The 19,720-nt window shown below is 42.2% G+C and overlaps 1 protein-coding gene across 1 annotated transcript in view; it reads left to right on the forward strand.

Annotated features, from left to right (window-relative positions):
* The window catches only part of COL4A4 (collagen type IV alpha 4 chain), a 108,289-nt gene that overhangs the window by 61,807 nt on the left and 26,762 nt on the right, over nt 1–19,720 (forward strand). The window contains exons 24-35 of the mRNA XM_054722994.1: nt 588–694; nt 3,497–3,680; nt 5,062–5,130; nt 6,822–6,929; nt 7,400–7,618; nt 9,419–9,580; nt 10,652–10,822; nt 11,465–11,608; nt 14,477–14,584; nt 15,411–15,592; nt 16,431–16,494; nt 19,066–19,140. Coding sequence (XP_054578969.1) covers nt 588–694; nt 3,497–3,680; nt 5,062–5,130; nt 6,822–6,929; nt 7,400–7,618; nt 9,419–9,580; nt 10,652–10,822; nt 11,465–11,608; nt 14,477–14,584; nt 15,411–15,592; nt 16,431–16,494; nt 19,066–19,140 — 1,593 coding nt within the window. The remainder of the gene's footprint in view (nt 1–587; nt 695–3,496; nt 3,681–5,061; nt 5,131–6,821; nt 6,930–7,399; nt 7,619–9,418; nt 9,581–10,651; nt 10,823–11,464; nt 11,609–14,476; nt 14,585–15,410; nt 15,593–16,430; nt 16,495–19,065; nt 19,141–19,720) is intronic.

Raw genomic sequence — 19,720 nt, forward strand, 5'->3', positions numbered from 1 at the left:
GGGTTTGCATAAGAAAACTGCATAGGAGACCCTTCTTCCTGCATCTTGCATATTTAATGAAATATGCCATTTGCACTCCCTTCCCACTACTCCCCCCCAAGATTAGCTTTCTCTAGGCTATGGGTAAAGTCCCAGGCAGCTCCAAGTTCTTACAACCAGATACAAAAGAGAGATCTACCTTCTCTACTCTAGTTAGAAAAAAATTTTCAGGAAGGATTGGATTGGCCTGGAGCAAGTGTCCATGGATCATCTCCCCGTTCATGATGGCCAGGAGATAGAGGACCATGTTTGACATCACACAAGCAGGGGAAGATGCTGTTGTGATTGGCATCTTCATACAGTACCTCCTTGTCTGAATGGGAAGAGGGACGTTTCCCAAATAGAAGATTCAATGGTTTGGCAATTGTCATTCTCCCCTCTGACTTTTGCACAGTTGATTTTGTGTGACTTAGTCAACTGGGACACTCAGAGGGATCTCTACCAGCTCACACAGAGCCAAGGTCAAGCCTTTATCTTTAGTCCCAAGTCTTCCTCAACTTCACCCACTTCTGATAGGGCTTGAATATCTTTGTGGCTTTTGTTCCCAGGACGCAAAGGAGAAAGAGGTCCTGATGGGCCCCCAGGATTTCCAGGGCAGCATGGACAAGATGGCTGGGATGGACATGCTGGAGCAAACGGGGATCCAGGACCTCCAGTATGTATAATTATTCTGCTATAGATTTTCACTTTCTTACATGGGCACAATAATCTGTTTTCCTCTTCTCAATTTAAAAAGCTATAACTCAGTAAAATGTTAATATGCTGGAAATCAGAGGCACCTTTGATTCATTCCCACAAAAAGATGATTGTTCCAAAAGGTATGGCATCATTGCAGATGGTCTAAAATCTTGAGTAACATTTCAGTCATAACAAGACTTTCTGTCTCTAGTCTTTGTGTCATTATTATGGTGGTTTTCCCCCTTGTATCTTCAAAGCCCCTACTGATTTGAGACCTGTTCAGCTGACTTTATCAGGTGAAGGATAAAGCACAGGTCTTGAAAATTGAGTTCTGTCCCCTGGTGACGTAGCAAGCAAAAAAGGATAAACTAGTGCAAATCTACTGAACTAATGTATTGGCTGATGGAAAATCCATCGATAAATGATATTTCTGCATTTTTCAATCATGTTTTAGGTGGAGGCCATGTGTAGGTAATGAAGTTCATAAGAAAAGGCTGTAAGATATGTTTCAATGCTTTGGAATTTAAAATATCTTGGGTATATGAGGTATTTTTAATGCTTACAGTGTCACAGAAAGTGTGCTAGATGTTTACTCATAACAGTAGTCTTCTGAAGAGCAATTATCTCTCCAGTTTTACAGTAAGGAAATGGAGGTTTAGGGTATGTTACTAAGGATGTCTATCTATCAAGTAGGCTAAATAAGAATGAAAAGTCCAGTCGCCTTATTCCAAAGCATGTGGTACTTCCACCAGTCTGTGTTGTAATAGAGAAGAACCATGTTCTGATTTTATAGGAGCTCATTCAGAGAGAACACATGTGAATAAGAGACAGAAGCTTAGAAATCAGGTTAGATAATGTTTATAGCTTTCTGGTCTTTCAGCTGCTATCAAGTATATGAATAAACTCTACTCTAGACTTGATAGTCCCTATTTAATTCATTCTTCCACTTGAAAAACTGTTTAGAATCTGTGTCACTGAGTGGCAATTTCCATCATGTACACTAACCTACTTGCGTAAAATCAAAGTATATTTACAGATCAAATGGGAGAGGAATTTCTGTAACAGCCACTGGTGGAGGTGGAGGGGGCATGGGGAGTGGGTGTGGTGGTCTTCCTAGCTTAATTGAAACAATTCAGACTCACAATATTATTATATATTACTAGAGGCCTGGTGCACAAAATTTGTGCAAGAGGGGGGATCCCCTCGGCCCAGCCTGCACCCTCTCCAATCCGGACCCCTCGGGGGATATCCCTATCCCATCGGACATCCCTCTGACAATCCTGGACCGCTGGCTCCTAACTTCTCACCTGCCTGCCTGCCTGATCGCCCCTAATGGCCTCTGCCAGCCTGCCTGCCTGATCGCCCCTAACTGCCCCCCCTGCCAGCCTGATCACCTCTAACCATCTCTGTCTGCCGACCTGATCACCCGTAACTGCCCCCCATGCTGGCCTGGTCGCCCCTAACTACCCCCCTGCTAGCCTGATCACCCCTAACTACCTCTGCCTGCTGGCCTGATTGCCCCTAACTGCCCCACCCCCCTGCCAGCCTGGTCGCCCCCAACTGACCCCCCTGCCGGCCTGGTCATTCCTCATTGCCCACCCTCCCGCCAGCCTGGTCACCCCCAACTGTCCCCCCCCCTGCTGGCCTGGTCACCCCATGCAGCCTGAATTTCGGTCGTTTGGTCGCCCTCACTGCCCCCCTGCTGGCCTGGTTGCCCCATGCAGCCTGCTGTTCCGTCATTTGGTTGCCCCTTACTGCCCCCCCTGCTGGCCTGGTCGCCCCCTGCAGCCTGCTGTTCGGTCATTTGGTCTCCCCTCACTCCCCCCACACTGCTGGCCTGGTCGCCCCATGCAGCCTGCTGTTCAGTCATTGTGTGAGGGCGTCCTGACCAATTTGCATATTACCCTTTTATTAGTATAGAAATTTGAGACCAGACTATCTGGCAGGATAGAAGACAGGACCATCAACTTGCCAGTAGGACAGGGTCAGGCATTCCTTGTGAGTGAGAATCCTTGCAGCTGGGCATTCGGTTGGGGTGAAGGAGATGAGAGCCACATGTGGCAGATGTGTGAGCAGCCCTGACTTAAAGGCTTTGTTCCCCATGAGGGCTGTTATCTCCACAGCACAGCTTGCGGGGACCCCACAAGGAACTTGGCAGTTACAGGAGCCACCACTCAAGATCTTTCCAGTTCTTCCAGACCAAATGAAAATGTTGCAACCTGGGTTTGATTTTACCATAAGTAAGGTTGCCTAGTAATGTAGCTGACATGCAATTTTTATGAAGTTTCCAGAGAAACAGAACTAGATGGTTAACCAAAGGTCAAATTCTTATGCAGGAGGGGAAAGGATTTGTCAGCCCTTTATCCACAGACCTGAAGGGTGATGGAAACTATCCCTGTGTCTTCTCATAAGAGTGCAGGAAAACTATTTCAAATGTATAAGAACTTATCCAATTCGCAAGCCAACTACTTCCATTAATTATTTCTGTATTTTATTATACTTAAAATAAAGAATGGTTCTATATAAAATTTCTTATTCTGTTTTCAAGATGTCACAACCACATAACTCTTTGTGTTTGAGGCTATAAGACACCTCCCAATCACATGTATATGTATATAAACTATTAAGAAGAATCTAAGTTGATCAATTTAAATTCCATTTGCTGTTGAGTCCCTTTCTCCTGGAATTATGAGTTTTCTGCATGTGTTTCATTAGCCTATGACAATGACTACTTTGAGTTCATGGATTGGTAATTGATTCATGATGCGAACATTCCCAGGGGGATCATGAAGACGCAGGCCCAGGTGATCAAGGAGTTCCTGGACTGCCAGGCCCCCCTGGCAGAGAAGGACCAAGGGGGCCTCCAGGACTGGGATTTCCTGGTCCACCAGGACAAAAGGGGCAACCAGGAGACCCAGGCTGCCCAGGCGAGAGGGGCCCTGATGGTGTGAAGGGTCCAAAAGGTAATTTTGAACACTTTGTGTGACAGTGTCAAGTAAAATCACAGGAGCGAAAGTGGGCCTCTCTTCTGGGCAAAGTTATTATAGCTCTGGCAGAACCGCTGAATAAAATTCCATCAAGCTACTGTTCAGATCTTGAATAGTGTCAAACAAATAAAAGCATTACAGCACAATCAATATTTAAAACAAATTCTTAAAATGCTAAGATGTCTTTGTTGCTTTGTTTGGCATATGAAAGTTGCCTTTCATTCATTTCTCAGTATCAGCTTATACAGTCTGACCATATTCAAATGACATGTATTCAAAATATCTACTTTTATAGTATTTTGAGATAAGGCAGTGTATTTTAATAAAAACAAAACAAAACACTAGTGTTTCATTAAAAAACACATCATATTGTCCCTGAAAACGCATTTATAAGCATTCCAGGAAGAAAAAAGAAAAGATTTTAAATATATCTGACTGTTTTGTAAATTTCAAACAATAAAATGATCTGCAGTATTATAGCTGGAAACTTTTTAAAAGGTCGGAAAATATTTAAGATTTTTTTCTTTTGTAATATGTACATATACATTGGGCTACATTGTTAAATGTGAAATTTCGGAAGAAACTAATATCTTTGGTTCTTGATTTGACAACATGGAAAGGCAAATACCTTGGAATTCAATAAGGTTTAAAATCATGGTCTGGGGCCCATCAAAATAGAACATTATTTTTATTCATCTCATATGTTTTTGAGTTGAGAGCATGTGAAATAGTATATCATGAGATATTATTTCTATGATAAAAGAGGAGCATCCCATTTAAAGGAAAAGGGAACTCAGAGGCTCAAGCTTGGAGTCTTATATTCCTCACTGATTAAAATGGGGGATGACAGTAACCACATTGCAAGGTCATTAGAAAAACAGGAGACAACCTATTTGAAGCACCTGACCCACAACAGCCCTCAGGACATGGTAGCTGTTATTAATATCCTGCCCAGTCGCTTTATTTGCACAATCCCCCCCACATCCAAACTAGGAGCCGAGTCTTTTGAACTTAGCATGGATGGTGCTGGCTGCGATTTCATGATTCACAAAGCTTCTGATTTCATGATATTCGACATCCATGGGCCTATAAATCCAATATTTATTCTATGTTTTTAAAATGGATCCTTCTTGGAATCAATATTTTCTTAGTCCCCCTATTTTTATTAACTGTTCAGATTTGAAGACAGGTTTGCTAGATATTTGAAATAAAAGTAGTTCAAGTGAACTATGATATTTTTGTGGCTTTTCCTTTGAATTCTACATATACTCTATGAGAAATATATTGATCAAATTGTCATTGAGATTTACCATGTCTTGACCTATCAATTATATGAATGCTATCTTTTTTCCCCCAGGTGATACAATTTCTTGTAATGTCAGCTACCCTGGGAGGCCAGGCCCTCCGGGTTTTGATGGACCTCCAGGTATGACCAATGAGATGTTATTGTCTTACACATTCTCCAGAATAAAAGACCTGGCAAGGTAGATAAACCAAAAGCAAATCCAAAGGCAAATAAGGTATTTCTAAAATTATTACAAGGATTTGAGGGTCTATGGGAAAACAGCATTTGTAGTCATTCACATTGGGTCTCTAGTCTGCTGGTTTGGGCACATGGCAGGTGGGTGTTTCATATCTCTGTGCAACAAAATTTACCTTGATTGGATCACATACCAGTTACTAGTAAAATGTTTGCCCTTTGAGAGTATTAAAATGTTGTCTTCTTTCTTATCCCGTGTCCCAAGAGTCAAAAATGATCATTCACTTACCGATTATAAGTGTTATTCTATTCTGCTTTATAAGAAACCCCAATTTGACCAGAAGCAGTGTGAATAATGCACATACCTACATCCATGATTGCACTTTCATGAAACCCATCATTTGAATCAATCACTGCTTTATAGCTAAAGCAGACCCCAAATCTATATAAATGCATAATCCTCTTATATTTATTCAGAATTCACTTAAATTGATCCATTGAGCATTAGCACAGCTACTAAAGGTAACCTTTCTTATCCTACATAACAAAAGGTATTTAAAGGTGAAATGATGAATGACTCTTTATTACTCTCTATAGCCAATAGCTTTTATCAGAACAGTGTTGTATAACAACTTCAAAATCTAGTGGGCTACAACAACAAATATTTATTTTCTCTGTTATGGGTGTGCAGGTGGGTGAGGCTCAGCTGATCTGAGATGCTGTCTATTGGCTTGGTCCCTGGCTCTAGTCCAGGTTCAGGTCTGTGACATCAGGTCACTGTGGGGCCAGCATGTGCTCGTCTTGTGTGATTGCAGAAATGCAAGAGGGCAGCCCAGCTTTACAGGCAGAGTTCCCTCCTCTCATTGCTTCATGGTTGTTAATATCCTATTGGCCAAAGAAAGTCATAGGACCAAGGCCCAGATCAAAGCGGGTAAATGACACTCCACCAGCACAAGGCAAGGGCCAGGGTGGGGAAGTATAACTCTGCATCAGTGGAGAGAAGCATTGCTGGTTGACTGATTGAACATTCATTTTCGCATTTATTGATGCCTTGTCATAGATGGATTAAAAAAGTTAATGATTACTTTCAGCAGCTTTCATCTCAAGGGAAGTGAACACTCAAACTTGTTCATGGTTTGTAAGTTATTTTAGCTGAGGTATCTCCTAGTAGGAAATCACAAGAAGTTAAAAAAAAACAACCCTCAATTCCTTTTGCAGGTGCTTTTGGCTTATACTTCACTCAAGGTCAAATGCAGTAAGATGCAGGGAATAGATTTGGCCTTTATTCTGGTGTCTTCTAATCAGGCCACACATGGGCCACTGCCTGTCCTTCCACAAGGACAGATGTGCTCGCATATTTGTACTTGAGACCCAGCAGGGTAAGGTACCAAAAGGTTCATCTGAAGGGTGGTGCTTGCCCCAAAGGCTTTCAGAAAAATCCTTCACGGTTCAGCCTCTGAGAACGTACCTTAGCACAATCACTGCCTACGAAATACTTGTTCAGAGCAGGTGACTTGTAAAATAGTTCTGTAACCCAGGCTAGTCCACATCTCCACTGCTATCAAGTAGAAATCACCTTATTTGGTTCTCACTTGATGTGTGTCTTATGGAGTCCATGTTTCTTTGTTATCATTTAGGTCCAAAAGGATTTCCAGGTCCTCAGGGTGCTCCTGGGCTGAGGTGTTTTGATGGGCAAAAAGGTCGGCCTGGCAAACCAGGAATATCGAAAATACCTGGTCCACCTGGTAAGGGAAGTGCTTTTCCTTAGGAATGTCATATACTTCTAAAACTAGACGATCTTAGTAAAGAAATGGCTGCGAGACCCCTAGATGAGGGGGAAATGGTTTTTGTTGATACATTGAGCCCTTAGATGTGTTTCGTGAACTTTTAGGTTATGATACTTTTGTGGGTTCTCGGGGCTTCTTTCACTTGAAGCAGGAGTGATAGGCCATTACTGGTTTATTATAGTGTGAAAACTGCTCAGTCCAGAAAGGCAATTTGCCAGAGAATGCAAGCAATTGGGGAGACATCATTGGCTTTTAGGAATTACAAAATTACAATAAATTTCCCTGCAAAAGGTGGTAAAAACAACAATACCTATTAAATAAGTACCTTTGTATGTTTTAGAAATGTGTTTTCATCAAAGCAGTAGGTGATATGTGCATAGGTTCTACGTTTTTACATGTAACAGTTGAAACCATTTTTTGTTCAATAGGTCTCCGTGGTGACACAGGCGATCCAGGTTTTGAAGGTGAGAGGGGTTCCTCTCCCGTCGGGCCCCCAGGCTCTCCTGGTTCACCTGGAGCGAGTGGTCAGAAAGGAATCCCCGGAGACCCTGCATATGGCCACCCAGGGCCCCCAGGAAAGAGGGGTCTCACAGGAATGCCAGGGTTGAAAGGCCTCAGAGGCGACCCAGGACATCCGGGGCCTGCAGGTATGAGGCTGCTCCGTCCCTGTGTCTATACCTCCAGCTCAGTTCTGGAACCAGTCACGGAAGAGCAGTTAGACGATCTTGCCTTAGAAATCGGGAATATAAAAATGTCACCCAAGGGTCTTCCCTCCTATCTGGGCATCGGTTACATTTCATTTGTTGCCTTTGCATTATCGGTTGTTTTCAAGTCCAGAGCAGCTCACTGTGGCTCAGTCAACCTAGTTAGATTCAGCAGCTACTGGACTCTGTCTGCCTGCTCTGGGCTCTGGACAGCACCAAGGAATAGGGGCTGTGTGGCCTGCCTGCTGCCGGTGCCGGGTTGAAGGAGAACAGGACAAACTGGATGAGGGAGGAGGGAGAGCAGCTCAGGGGAGGAGCAGTGTGGGCGGGAAGGCTCCTGGGAGAGCTGGGGCTCAGCGGAGCCCTGGCAGACCAGACTAACAAACATTGCTCTGGTCGAACCAGCATTTGTTAGGTGCCCATGATAGGGCAAGTGGGAGGACAGGGGAGTAAGCCACATCCTGTGTCCTGGGGGAGCTCACTACTTGGTAGTTTGTAAATCAAAATACTCATATACAAAAATCCAATCAATTGGAAAGTAACAACACATTATGTGAGTCAATGAAAATAATTTTTCCTTGATAATCCCACTATCTCACTTTCGAAAATGTATCTCAGACAGTGTTCAACAGAATATGAAGGTTAGTATGAAAATACTCTTGTATGGTTGATCCTTGAACAATGCTGGGGTTAGGGACACTAACACACACATACACATACTTGTGCAGTCAAAAATCAACATGTAACCTTGGACTCTCCCAAACTTAACTACTAATAACCTACTCTTGACTGGAAGCCTTATTGATAACATAAAGAATCAATTAACACAGATTTTATATCTTATATATATTTATGTATTATATACTATATTCTTACAATAAAGTAAGCTGGAGAAAAGAAAATGCTACTAAGAAAATCATAAGAAAGAGAAAATACACTTATAGTACTTATTGAGATAAAATATGTTTGTAAATTGACCTGTATAATTCAAACCTGAGTTGTTCAAGGGTCATCTGTAGTAGTATTCACAATAGAGAGTTAAGTAGCATAGATACACACACACACACACACACTCAAAAGAAGAAATATTATTACCTATTAGCATTAGCAATTAAAATTATATTTGTAAAGATTACAACAAAATGGAAAACATTTGCAGATTAATATGCAATGTGAAATAATCTAACAATTGACTGTGCACTGTGACTACTACTTTAAAAATGTAAACACCTGAACAGAAAATGTAAAGAAAACATGGAAAAACAAATTAAGTTTTTTGGTTGGGCTGTGGAATTATAGGGGGTTTGTTTTTCTCTCTGAAGATTATGGCACTGCCTTTTCAATAAATAGAAATTTGAGAGCTCAAGTGATGAAATATATTACGAAATGCAAATTGTTACAGTGCAAATTGGGTTTGTAAGCATTGTGGAGTTTTGGTGTGAAGCCTGCTGCAATGCTAGAGGTTAATTAAAATCAGGAAGAATCCCATGGTTTTTCAATTTGCATAAACAACTTCTTTGTCGTCTATATAACCTTATCCAGTAACTCTTTTAGCCATTCACAGTTTTCCATTCCTTTGGAGCTCATGTTCTATGAAAAGAAAATTCAGTCAGAGACTTAACTCATTTGAGCACAGAGCCAGGATCAAAACGCTGGCTTCCGGTAACTGATGGGCCCGAACTCTGGTAGGCCATCTATGTCATTTTATGCCATGAGTGTCACAGATGGATTGTACCATTCCAGGGCCAGCTGGCATGCCCGGATTCCCAGGTCTCAAAGGCCCGAAAGGCAGAGAGGGAAGTGCTGGGTTTCCAGGTGTCCCTGGTCCACCTGGCCATTCCTGTGAAAGAGGCGCTCCCGGATCACCAGGGCAACCAGGACTCCCCGGGGCTCCTGGCAGTCCAGGTAAGTGTCAGCAGGTGTCAAGGACTGTGTAGGGCCTGGGCCTTTAGCTGGCTTGCTGTTGCTCTTTCACAGAAGCTGGAAGAAGCAAGACCTCTGGGTAAGAGAGGAAGAGCTTCATTATTCACGGCACAGAAAGCAGCATGAGCTTCCTGTTGGTTTGTGTCATTTCCCACCTCACCCAAGTCTCTGAGCAGCGACATAAGAGGCTCTAGATAGATGCCACACACAGAGCTGGTCGCAGTACCTGAGAGGAGCTCTGAGCCTGGGGAACCACTGGTTTCCATGCCTGTAAAGCAACCCGCTTTCTGCACTGGGAGAGGTGGTATCTCATGCGTCAAGGTTGTTCGCTGCAAACATAACCTTGAGAAGTAGCCCAGATAAAGAGCAGTCAGGGCCTTGTGTCCTTGGCATACCCACCCAGCAAGACCTATAGGAACTGGAAGAGACTGGAGAAAGAGTTTTTCTCAACACAAGGTTCTAGGGGCTATCTCCAATAGGATCTTCATTTCACCATTCAGATTGCCACCTGTTATGTAAATCCTATTGTGTTTATCCAAATGCAGGAATGTGCCCTCTCTTAGGATCCACACAAGATTGAGGCAAAACCTGCCGCTATAGCTTTATTTCTAGCACCAATAATATCAGATGATGTTGCTCTGATTTCTACAATTCTCAGTTAACATCCTGGTCAAAACTCACTGGGTCATAGCTTCTGGAAGGACCTGGAAAGTTATCTACCCCCAAGACTAAATACAGATTACATTTTGTGTTTTAACCCCTATCCGTTTCCCATGCAAAACTTTTTATAATATTTACTCATGCTCCTTATTGGGAACTATTTCTTTAAGTAATAAATATTTGAAATATTTCTGCCCTTCTTTTTATAACAGCCAGAAAAAAACATAATTGTAGAATGATGGAGAGTGGCTAGTTTTATTTTAGCTGATAAACATTGTTTCACTTTCATTTCCTTGGCCATAGATATGCAATTTAAGCCACCATGACTGCCCTGCCTGTGTGTGAAGCCACTTTCCAGTCGTCCTACATTGTGGTCTCTGTGCTTTGTCTCAGGTGCCCCAGGTTGGAAAGGACAGCGAGGAGATATGGGACCTCCTGGACCAGCTGGGATGAAGGGCCTCCCAGGAGACCCCGGAAGGCCAGGGACAGATGGACCCCTAGGACCGCCAGGAATCCCAGGCCCCTTTGGGGATGATGGGCTACCTGGTCTTCCAGGCCCCAAGGGTGGGTAGCACTTTTTAATTATTTTCCTCATTTTATAAACGTGAAACCCACTGCCAAGTGAAGCCTGTTAGGTGTGACCACGCTATAGAATGTTCTGTTAAATGAGCCCCACTTTGTCCTGCCCTTGGGGACATCTCCCTTCTTCTTATCCTCTGTATTGATATTTCCAGTGGCAGGATGTTTGGGTAGATGGGGGTCACAGAATCCATAAACCCTTCTGCTCAATGAACTGGGTAGAACCGGTAAATTGTAGGGTCAAGGCTAATGTGCTTCTGTGTTGGATGGATCCCCCTCTCTCCAGCCCCGTCCCTCACACAGTTCTCTGAAACTATTCTGGGATCATGCGTCAAGGTTGTTCACTGCAAACATAACCTTGAGAAGTAGCCCAGGTAAAGAGCAGTCAGGACCTTGTGTCCTTGGCATACCCACCCAGCAAGACCTGTAGGAAGGCCTAGACTTGAGATCTGTGGTGTGGGAGAGCCCAGTTATTACACAGCGTGAGGCTGATCATGGCTGCTCACCTTCAATGCAAACTCAGAGTCAGGTGGCAGTGTGCATCGGGTGGACATTGGGAATGCAGATCTAGGAACCACACTAGCCTTTGAAACGTTTTCTGAAACATTCATGCTTTTATTTCATCAGGACCTCAGGGGCTGCCTGGCATGCCAGGTTTTCCAGGAGAGAGAGGGAAGCCTGGCCCCAAGGGACACCCTGGCAGAAAGGGAGAAGTCGGAGAGAAGGGCTGGCCTGGCGTCCTGGGAGACCAGGGAGCGAGTGGTGCCAAAGGTAAATGCAGTGAACAGCACAGGCATGCAACACAGGTTTGCTTTCGATGTCTGATCACAATCCATGAATATAACCTCTGAAAATCAAAACGTGACTCTCCTGCAGCTTGGATTCCCCCTCTTCCTCTTGATTCTGTGGTGCTGGTTTTAGAATTTCAAACAAAATTCATTTTCCTTTCCTCTCAATCTTATTACATAAAACTCCGGCAAATGAATTGCTCTGTTAATAGAAGAAAATGAACAAGTGCTTTGATTTATAGCTATTGGGTTTCAGAGAACCGTCTCATTTTTTTTTTAATTATTGTTAAAAGTGTTACATAAGTCTCCTTTCCTCCCCATTGACCTCTCCCCAGCATTCTGCCCCCACCTCGAACATGCCCTCACCGCCCACCCCCCCAGTTTGTGTCCATTGGTTATGCTTATATGCATGCATACAAGTCCTTTGGTTGATACTTACCCCTCCCCCCCCCTCCCCGCCACCTTCCCTCATAGGTTGGACAGTCTGTTTAATGCTTCTATGACTGGTTCTATTTTTGCTCATCAGTTTACGTTATTCATTATATTCCACAAATGAGTGAGATCATGTGATATTTATCTCTGACTGGCTTATTTCACTTAGCATAATGCTCTCCAGTTCCATCCATGCTGTCGCAAATGGTAAGAATTCCTTCTTTTTTACAGCAGCATAGTATTCATTGTGTAGGTGCACCAGTTTTCTAATCCACTCATCTGCTGATGAGCACTTAGGCTGTTTCCAAATCTTAGCTATTGTAAATTGTGCTGCTATGAACATAGGGGTGCATATATCTTTCTGATTGGTATTTCTGTTTTCTTGGGATATGTTCCTAGAAGTGGGATTACTGGGTCAAATGGGAGTTCCATTGTTAACTTTTTGAGGAAACTCCATACTGTTCTCCACAGTGGCTGCACCAGTCTGCATTCCCACCAGCAGTGCAGGAGGGTTCCTTTTTCTCTGCATCCTCTCCAGCACTTGTCTTTTGATGATTTGTTGATGATAGCCATTCTGATAGGTGTGAGATGGTACCGCATTGTCATTTTGATTTGCATCTCTCGGATGATTAGTGACTTTGAGCATGTTTTCATATGTCTCTTGGCCTTCTGTATGTCCTCTTTCGAAAAGTGTCTATTTAGGTCCTTTGCCCATTTTTTTTTAATTGGATTGTTTATCTTCCTTTTGTTTAGTTGTCTGAGTTCCCTAAAAATTTTGGAAATTAAACCTTATTGGAGCCTTTTCACCTTTTAAGAAGGGGGTGCAGGCAGGCTCTTGGCTCCCAGATTCTGTTTCAATTCTTTCACAAATAAAATAACCTTTTTTGTAAAGAGCCAGATATAAATATTTTAGGTTTTGCAGGCAGTATGGTCTCTTGCAACGCTTCAACTCAGCTTTTGAGGCATGAAAGAGCCAGAGACAACACCTAAAAAATGAACGATCTGTGTTCTAATAAAACTTTATTTATGGAAATGGAAAGTTGAACTTCACTTAATTTTCACATGGCAGAAACTGTTATTCTCGTTTTGGAGTTTTTCTTCCTATGATTTAAAAGTGTAAACACTGACCATGGCTCACGGATTGTACAAAAACTGGCAGCAGGCAGGATCTGGCCCTGGGGCTGGAGTTTGCAGCCTTGAAGTGGAAGGAGTTCACTTTCATCTGGTTCTGAGTTAGTCTCCCCTGGGTTTCATTTAAAGTAAGAGTTTTCAATACAAAAATATTGAATGCCAACTATAATTGAAAAATAAAAGAGTTTTTATTGGTATAAAAATAAAAACTTTGAGATCACTGGTTTAAATGCTCCCATCCATGCTAAATATTTACTTACACCTCTTAGCCTTGAGTCTGCAGTGAGGGAAGATACCATTTCATTTCCAGTGTTGAGAATGAATACTTATCAATTTTCAGCAATGAGGTAAACATCTTAGAGCACTTTGGGCAAACAGCCTCATAGTTCATTCAAAAATTACTTTTACTTCTCAGTTGATTGAATCTGCTATTATTTTGTTTTATTAGCCTGTAAATTATTTATGCAGAATCAGGGAATCAGAGTCAGTCTTTGCTAGCTGAGATTGAGTGGCGTTTGCTGTGCTGTCATGCTACACAATTATCCCACTAAAAAAGTAAACGATTATGTGAATGCTAGTGATGCGCTGATAAACTGGCTCTCCAGACTAAAATTGAAAACAAATGCCATGACTTGTGATTGCTGATCTCATGGCATAAATACTCCCACTGTGGCATAAATAGTCCCAGCATGGCTGATTTAAAGCTTCCAAAATTCTTGAATTGTTAATAATTGGTTCTCACCAAGCTGGTAGGAGCCCTCTCTGATGCACTTTACAATGGACAGTGTTTATGAACATCAGGCAGATATATCATTTGCCCTTCCTACTTTTTGGAATTCTCTCTGTGGAGAACCACATTAAGATAAGTGTCTGTTCTTTTAATGTGAAGAAAATGATATAGGGTGGCTAGGAAGGGGAAGATAGGGAACTGGAAAATATGAGATCGGCAATTCACATTTTACAGGATAAAAAGCCATATTTTAGACCTGGAACTATGCAAGCCTGTCTTTTTTCACTGAAAACAGACCAGCCTGGTTGAATTCGGCAAACCCTCACTGAGCACGCATTGTCCACCAGACCCTGTTACTGGACCAGTTGGGAGACGAATATAAAAGGCATGGCCAGTCCTTCAGGAAATCAACCAACAGTGTTGCTCCTGTGCAATCCGTAAACAGGAATACAGTTTAGTAGATTAAATGGGGAATTGCAAACTGGATGTGAAGTGACAACGGAGGCCTCACATGTGTGGTGCTTGTTTGTTTTGCTCTTGCATAATGAATACCCAAAGGAGAGAGAGGACCCCCAGGAGATGAAGGAGAAATGGCTATAATTACCAAGAAAGGGAAAACCGGGGATCCTGGACCTCCTGGAGATGATGGATTCCCAGGAGAAGAAGGTAAACACTCGTTTTTTTGAACCCTATCAAATAAGTTAACTTCACAGATCGTTCAAGCAAGCATGTCTATTAGTCAACTTTCCCAGTAACACTGAGACTAGGAAAGGTTGTTTTTTAGACATTCATATGCGCTAGTGAATTTAATGCTAGAGCTTAGCTGAAGTTCATATGTATTTATAGATTTGGATATTCCAAAGTAGAATCAATCCTGAGATACACATAACATATTGTTCCAGGGCTAAAGTACCGCTGTTTTTTGGTGGCTAGTATTAAAATGAAGAGCACAGAGATTGTCCCAGTCATTTTGACCAGCGCTTCTCAAATTTTAATGTTCATATGAATCCTCTGGGATGCTTTTGTAAAAAGCAGGGCTGGGCCGAACCCGCCTTCCTAACCAGCACTCCCTGCCCCGTGCTGCTGGCCTCAGAACCAGCACGCAGCAAGGACCTTGACCTCCACATTAGGTTCTCTTTCCCAAGTTCAGACTTAATCTGCATGAGACCTGAGTTCTTGCCTTGGCTCTCACCTTAACTAGTTGTTAGGGACAAATGTTTTAACTTCTCTGAGTAAATTTTTCGTTTGTAAAATGAGCTTGTTGGCGCAAATGGTCCTGAGCCCTGGCTCCTACCTGGGACATCCTTGGGGCTGTTCCTGGGCAGCTTTTTTCACAGGCAGGTCGCTAAAACCAGAAACCATCACGCTGTGATTTAGGGCAGGAATTGGGATTCTCAATCCCTTTGGCTTCATCTCCTAAAAGTAGGACCAAGACCCTCAGCCTGGTCCAAGAATTCCTCTGAATTGGTTCTAACACTTCTAACCCCACCAGGTGATAAAGGCCATCCTGGGATGCCAGGGAGAAGAGGGGAGCCAGGAAGACACGGGCCACCTGGGCTTCACAGAGGAGAGCCTGGTAGAGATGGGCAGCCGGGGCCTCCGGGACCCCCAGGCCCTCCGGGCCCACCTGGGCTCAGAGGGATCATTGGTTTTCCGGGATTTCCAGGTGATCAGGTAAGTGGCTGCTGTTTTGGGAGGGAAGAAATAATAAAACCTTCTACTCTCAGGATGCCGAGGAGTCATAATTTGCCAGTGGACATCATAGCCCTTTCACTGGCTTTCAGAATTAAGGGGTTGGCCAAGGGAAGAATGGCGACTTCCAGAAGGCCATAATGTAACTATGGTTTCTGACCAATCCCTGGTTCCCATGAAATAGGTGACAATGTCACTTACTACACCTACTATCTCTGCCATAGTTATAACAGGCCCATAGAGACTTACCTCATGACTGCTGGTGTACTAAAGAGTCATCTGAGAAATTATTTCATATACAAGTGCGGATATTATAGATTTTGCTGAAAATACATTGGCTTGGTCCTTATAATTATGAGTAAAATACCCCGTGAGAAGCCAGGAGGTACAATAAGTATAGTAGCCTATATCACAACTCTAAAATGTATAATTCGTTACCCATTTCTGGGAATAAAATAGACTTTTAAAGTTTGGGGCATGAAGTGATTTCTAATTATATTTTATTTAGTGTCAACTTGTTCATTTAAAACTTAAAACTCAAGTTATGTGTATGTGATGCAGTTACTGTTTTGCAATCAAGTATAGAGAATTGGATGCTACCTGTTGGTACCGATACCTCCAATTCTAGAGGAGTTTTATCAACTTTTGAAAACTAGATACATGTAGTAGTATGCTTATAATGCATTTCCAAATTTCTTTGCCACTGCAAATTATAAGCACCAAATTGGTTATGGATAATTATAGCTGGAACGTGTCGTGCCTGTGTCATTTGTGTGTGAAACCCAATTAAGGTTTTACTTCTGTTTCATTAATCTATCAGGGTGAGCCGGGTTATCCAGGGGCCCCTGGACTTTCAGGAATTGATGGAACGAGAGGACCTAAAGGTATGGTTTTGAAATACAGCAGTCAGCCATTAATATCATAGTCCTGGGTGTTTGTAACATTGGGAACAAGTACCTTTTGCATGAAAAGCAACACACAGTCAAACTGCAACACCCAGGGATTCTTTTTAGACTTTTCTAGGTAGTCAAACACTCAAAACCCAAGCCGTCCACATTTGTCATCCAGATCTGAGAGTATCAGATAGAAAGCAGCAAGCCTGCAGGGCACACCAGCCTTCCGCCCTCAGGGGAGTCCTTGCAGGGACCGCAGTTCTATGAGTGACAGCTCAAGTGCAAGGAGACCGGATCCACATGGGTGCATACTGTACCCTTGGCTGAGAAGCCCAGGGCCCCTCTAAAGCCTCCACAGGTACAACTCCTAGAGTCTCGGTTACAAGAGCCACAGTACACAAAGGCCAAAGCCATGACTTCCCACCAGGTGTTAATAGTTCACTTAAGAATTCCTGGGCCACAGGTAATGTACAATTGGGTTATGTTTTACCATAAGTCAAGGGTCAGCAAATACATATTTTTCAAAGGGCCGGATAATAACTATTTTCAGTTTGTGGTCTCTGTCACAACTGCTTGACTGTGAATAAAAGCAGCCATAGACAATACACAGGGTTGTGGCTAAATGCCAATAAAACTTTATTTACAATACAGGCTATAGGCCTTAGTTCACCATGTGTCTTGTAACACAATCTACATTCTACTTTTATCATGTTTCCAGGAAACAGAAATAGAAAGTTGACCCAATGTCAAAAATGTCCTTAGAGAGAGAGTTCATTAACCCTTTCTCCATAGAAACAAGCAAATAAACAGAAATCAGGCTATCTTACATTGCAATCCTATATAATAAAGAGCTAATATGCTAATTAGACCAAACAGCGGAACGACCATCCCGATGACCTTCTGGAAGAAGCCGGGGCTGCGAGGGCCGGCCCAGGCTGTGAGGGCCGGCCGAGGCTGCAAGGGACTGAGAAGGCCGAGCCCCTTGTACAAATTTCGTGTATCGGGCCTCTAGTGTTTGTATAAAACCTTTAATATTTTTTACTGTTTTTCTATACCACTGAGTTAGTATTTTTTCTAAACCATTGGGTTAATGTATTTTAACAATCTACTTTAAAATGATTCACCTTTTAAACCCCACTCTCTGTGAATTCAGAGGTTTGATATGCAGTTAGGTTTTGTTTTAATACAGTTAAAAAACACACCTTTAAAATGTAAAATACTAATTAATAAACAACCTAAAAATATTTTCCCTTATTCCAATGATACGTGCTTTACCCTTTGACAGACACTACATAAAGAATATGATCATTGCTGTAAAAACAGACCGTGCACACATTTATTCAGAAAGAATAATATAGCTCTCTTCTTCTTTGGAAATGGTTACAAAAAGGGAAATTTTCATATTTAACTTTTGACATTTTATAGCTTCAGGATTCAGAGCTCACTCCTCTTCTATTTCCCTGTCAATTTATTATAGTCCCTTTACGCCTCTCAAAGTACAAGCCTGCTGCTTATTTCCTTCATGCTTGTATGAGGCCACATTTGCAAGGAACTGAAATGCACTCAGGTACCTGGAGCGAAAGGTGTCTCATGGAGCCGAGAGAGGAGACCAGAAGCTAACAGAACCTGGGCCTTAGCAAGTCATGGTTCTCTCTTGAGACTTTTCTGCCATTCTCCATGGTCAGTTTTTCACTTACCTGCCTACCAGCTGGTTTTCATCACTCTCTATTTGGTATCTTTTCAAGGATCTTTCTGGAAATGTTTGATTGCCTTCCAACATGCTCTACATCAGGGTATTATAATCTACATCACGATAATCTTTTTGCTTTCTGCCTCAATAGCAGCTCCTCACTTTTTAATACAACTTCTCAAGGAAAGATTGGCTGACCAGGGATGGGCCAGATTCCTACTGTTCAAATAATTAGCCACAATTATGAGTAGTGTCAGCTAGGAGAGCGCCTCCTACAAGGTGTGGGTGGGACCTTCAGAAAGCAGTGTTGGTGTCCTGTGTCTGGAAGCTTTCGGCAGCAGTGTGGAATGGCTCTGTGGGACTGTGGGAGTCACTGCTCACAATGGCCTTTCAATGTGCCACCTCTTGTGAAATCATCAATCAAGTCTGACTTTGTGATTTTGTTTTTACAAGAACACTAACTTGAGCTTCCTTGCAGAGAGCTTGAAATGTGACTACAGCAGCTGAAACTGACAATTTCTTTTTGTTTCGAAAACACAATATCAGGATATAGTCACACCATGCCAAGGAATTTCTTAAATAGATGCCTACAGTTGAAACTATTTTAGGGAATTTAAAAATTTAAACTTATTAAGACTTATAGTTTCCCATGATTGTTATCAATGATAAAATTGTGTGTGTGTGTATTTAAATACATCTTGCATCTATGTTTCCATTTATTCTTATGTAGAAAAAGAAAGAATTTTTTCAAAAATCCTTTCCTGGAATATTTGAAGATACACTATAAAGACAAATGTCATAGAAGTTATTAAGTTACTTGTATAAGACAAAATTAAATTCTTTTAAATAATGTTATGTGTGTTTGATTATAGGAAACAAAGGGGATCCTGCAAGTCAGTTTGGCCCACCCGGTCCAAAGGGTGAGCCAGGCAGCCCTGGATGTCCAGGTATAGCTACATATTTTTCTTATTAAACCAGAAAGAATACATTTGGTTTGAAAGCTAGAACGATTACTTTATCCTCTGAGTCAGCGATGATTATGTTAGTATTTTCTTCCTCCTTTGCCACTAAGACACATGTCAGAAGGATTATGTACAAACACAGCATCGCATCCCTGGCTGAGAAGGACATTAGGATTGTACCCCAGGGACTCACAATCTTTTTTAACCATGGCTCCCAGGACCGATGGTGTTGACATGACAATACAGTCAAGTGTGCCCAGATTTTGACAATGATTATTGAAAGCAATGAAAACTTGGACTAGTTCGCAGTCTCTCTAATTAAAATGATACGTCAGCAATAACCACTCACACTGAGTACAGCTGCAGGTTCTCATTCAGCCCTTTCTTTCCTACTCAGAAAAGCATATGTGAATGCCAGTGAGGCTTGCCATTGCTAAGATATCACCGAAATCACTCATTTAGGAAATACCTAATTTACTAAAAACCAAACCAAAAAAATGTAAAACCTCATCACCAGTGACAAATCTAAGTTCCTCAAAATAGTACCTTCTTTGTCAGTAACAAC

Source organism: Eptesicus fuscus, chromosome 11 (genome assembly GCF_027574615.1).
Source record: "Eptesicus fuscus isolate TK198812 chromosome 11, DD_ASM_mEF_20220401, whole genome shotgun sequence".
Classification (NCBI taxonomy): domain Eukaryota; kingdom Metazoa; phylum Chordata; class Mammalia; order Chiroptera; family Vespertilionidae; genus Eptesicus; species Eptesicus fuscus.